Source organism: Echinops telfairi, unplaced genomic scaffold (assembly GCF_000313985.2).
Source record: "Echinops telfairi isolate 266 unplaced genomic scaffold, ASM31398v2 ScPeMD7_443;HRSCAF=831, whole genome shotgun sequence".
NCBI lineage: Eukaryota > Metazoa > Chordata > Mammalia > Afrosoricida > Tenrecidae > Echinops > Echinops telfairi.
Window position 1 is genome coordinate 84,521,149 of NW_022104341.1, and position 1,976 is coordinate 84,523,124.

General features: G+C 56.8%; 1 protein-coding gene across 4 annotated transcripts in view; it reads right to left on the bottom strand.

The window, feature by feature from the left end:
* The window catches only part of ST3GAL3 (ST3 beta-galactoside alpha-2,3-sialyltransferase 3), a 266,714-nt gene that overhangs the window by 23,635 nt on the left and 241,103 nt on the right, over positions 1–1,976 (bottom strand). For all 4 annotated transcript variants that reach the window (XM_004699493.4, XM_045291846.1, XM_045291844.1 and 1 more), the window contains 3 exons: positions 1,595–1,658; positions 683–778; positions 162–348 (listed from right to left, as the gene is read on the bottom strand). In XM_004699493.4, the coding sequence (XP_004699550.1) occupies positions 162–348; positions 683–778; positions 1,595–1,658 (347 nt within the window). The remainder of the gene's footprint in view (positions 1–161; positions 349–682; positions 779–1,594; positions 1,659–1,976) is intronic.

The window sequence follows — 1,976 nt, forward strand, 5'->3', positions numbered from 1 at the left end:
TCTGTCCTGCCTGGGATTTCATTGGATGCCTTTGGCGTTGGGTCCTTCATGCTTCTTTAGAGAGCTCCTACTCGCTCTGCCGGGTGCTGGGCAAAGGGCTGACTTGGAAGCTGGGGCAGGCCGGAGAAAGGGGCAGAAGCGGGTGCACGTGGGGAGCTCACCACTCTCTCCTTGTAGACGATGTACTTTAGCCACTTGAAGTCCTGCCACTTGAAGCCGGCGAGGACAAAGAGAGAGTCCCGCTCGTATTGCTCGGGCCGCTGCATGGCGCCCTCGGGGTAGGTGATGCGCAGGGTGGTTTTGCTGCCCACGTCCTTCTCAAAGCCTTTCACGGGGGCGGAGTTCAGTCTACAGAGAGCAGGTCTGGTGAGAGCCGTCCATGTGTGTGTGGGAGGGTGGGGGGCGCGCCAAGGAGTTCTCGGGCTGCCATTTGTATAGGCCTGGGCTGCAGTGGGGCTGGACGGGACTCGATGGCCGTGGGCTTGGATTTGGGCATTGGTGTTAGAGGCGGTGGGTGTCCTGGCCCCAGGCGGTGCCCAGGTGCACACAATGAACAACAGCACAGGCCAGTGGGGGCAGGTAGTTCTCCACCCCAAAGCCCTTCAGCCCAACTAGCCAGATGGACAGAAGACGGACAGTGCTCAATGGCTCTGGTGCCCAGGGCACTGCTAGGGGAGCTTACCTGACCACGATGTCATAGTCGTCAATCCGAGGGCCTAGAGACTTGTTGGCAAGCACACCTCCGTTGCCCACGATGATGCAGCGGCGGCAGCTGAGGCTGAGGGAAGAGGCAGAGGGCCGCTGTGGGGAGCTGTGCAGCAGGCCCCTCTTCGCCCTGGCCCTCAGGCCCTTGACCCCATGTCCTCTGTTAGACTGGGGCAGAGGAATGGACTTCCGGCAGCACTCCTGAGAGGGCGCCTGAACCAGACTCAGGCTGGTGGCCCGCTCCAGCAACCCCTCTAGTTGCTGGTCTACCCCGAGGAAAACAAGGGTTCGGGCATGAGTCCTGGAGATGGCGAGGCAGTGGTTTCTGGGGAGACGGCCTTCTGGCGTCAAGACTCCCCAAAGGTTAGTGAGCTAGGGCAGCTCTCTGGAGAGGCAGGAAAGAAGCTGAGCCAAGGGCTGTGCCAGACAAGCAGGGAGTACAGGATGGAGCCCAAGGCTACTTGTTTGTCACTTGAAAGTCCCCAGGCGCCCAGCAGCCACACAAGAAGTCTCACTCATTTCACGGCTCCTAACAGGGATTGTGGGACCTCCCCTGTCCAGGGTCTGTTAGCTTCAGAGCTGACTTGAGCCCTGCTCCCTTCAGCCGCCCCACCCAGTCCCAGTGCCGGGCTGATCCTAGCTCCAGTGTTCTTACGTCTGAAGTCTAACTAAGCATCGATGTCCTTGTCAAGGGCTCTGAGCCCCAGGTGCGCAGGCTCAATGGACTGGTCCACCTTGCCTGCCTCACCCGCTCCAGCCGTGTGCACCGTCTGTGCACATGTAGGTGGGCTGGTGAATCCGCCCATGTCCAGGAGACGTCCCTGGGCCTGAACATCTCGGCACGCACCGGGCAGATAAGAGGCTTGAGGCTGGCCAGAGAGTGGCTCACCTGTCCAGGGCAGGGGTCAGGCGGTACTCTTTGGTGACGGACAAGATGGCTTTGATCAGATTATCTGTGGGCACAAGAGGGAAGTTACTGTGAGAGCTGTGGTTCTCCGCCTTCCTAATGCCACGGCCCTTTAATACAGTTCTCCTCAGGTATGGGGCCTCAACCATAAAATTTTCTTTTCTTTTTTCCCATTTCTGTAATTTTATTGATTTTCATCTTTTTTTCTTCTTTTTTAAAACAAAATCATTTTATTAGGGGCTCATACAACTCTCATCACAATCCATACATACATCAATTGTGTAAAGCACATGTGTACATTCATTGTCCTCATCATTCTCAAAACATTTGCTCTCCACTTAAGCCCCTGGCATCAGCTCATTTT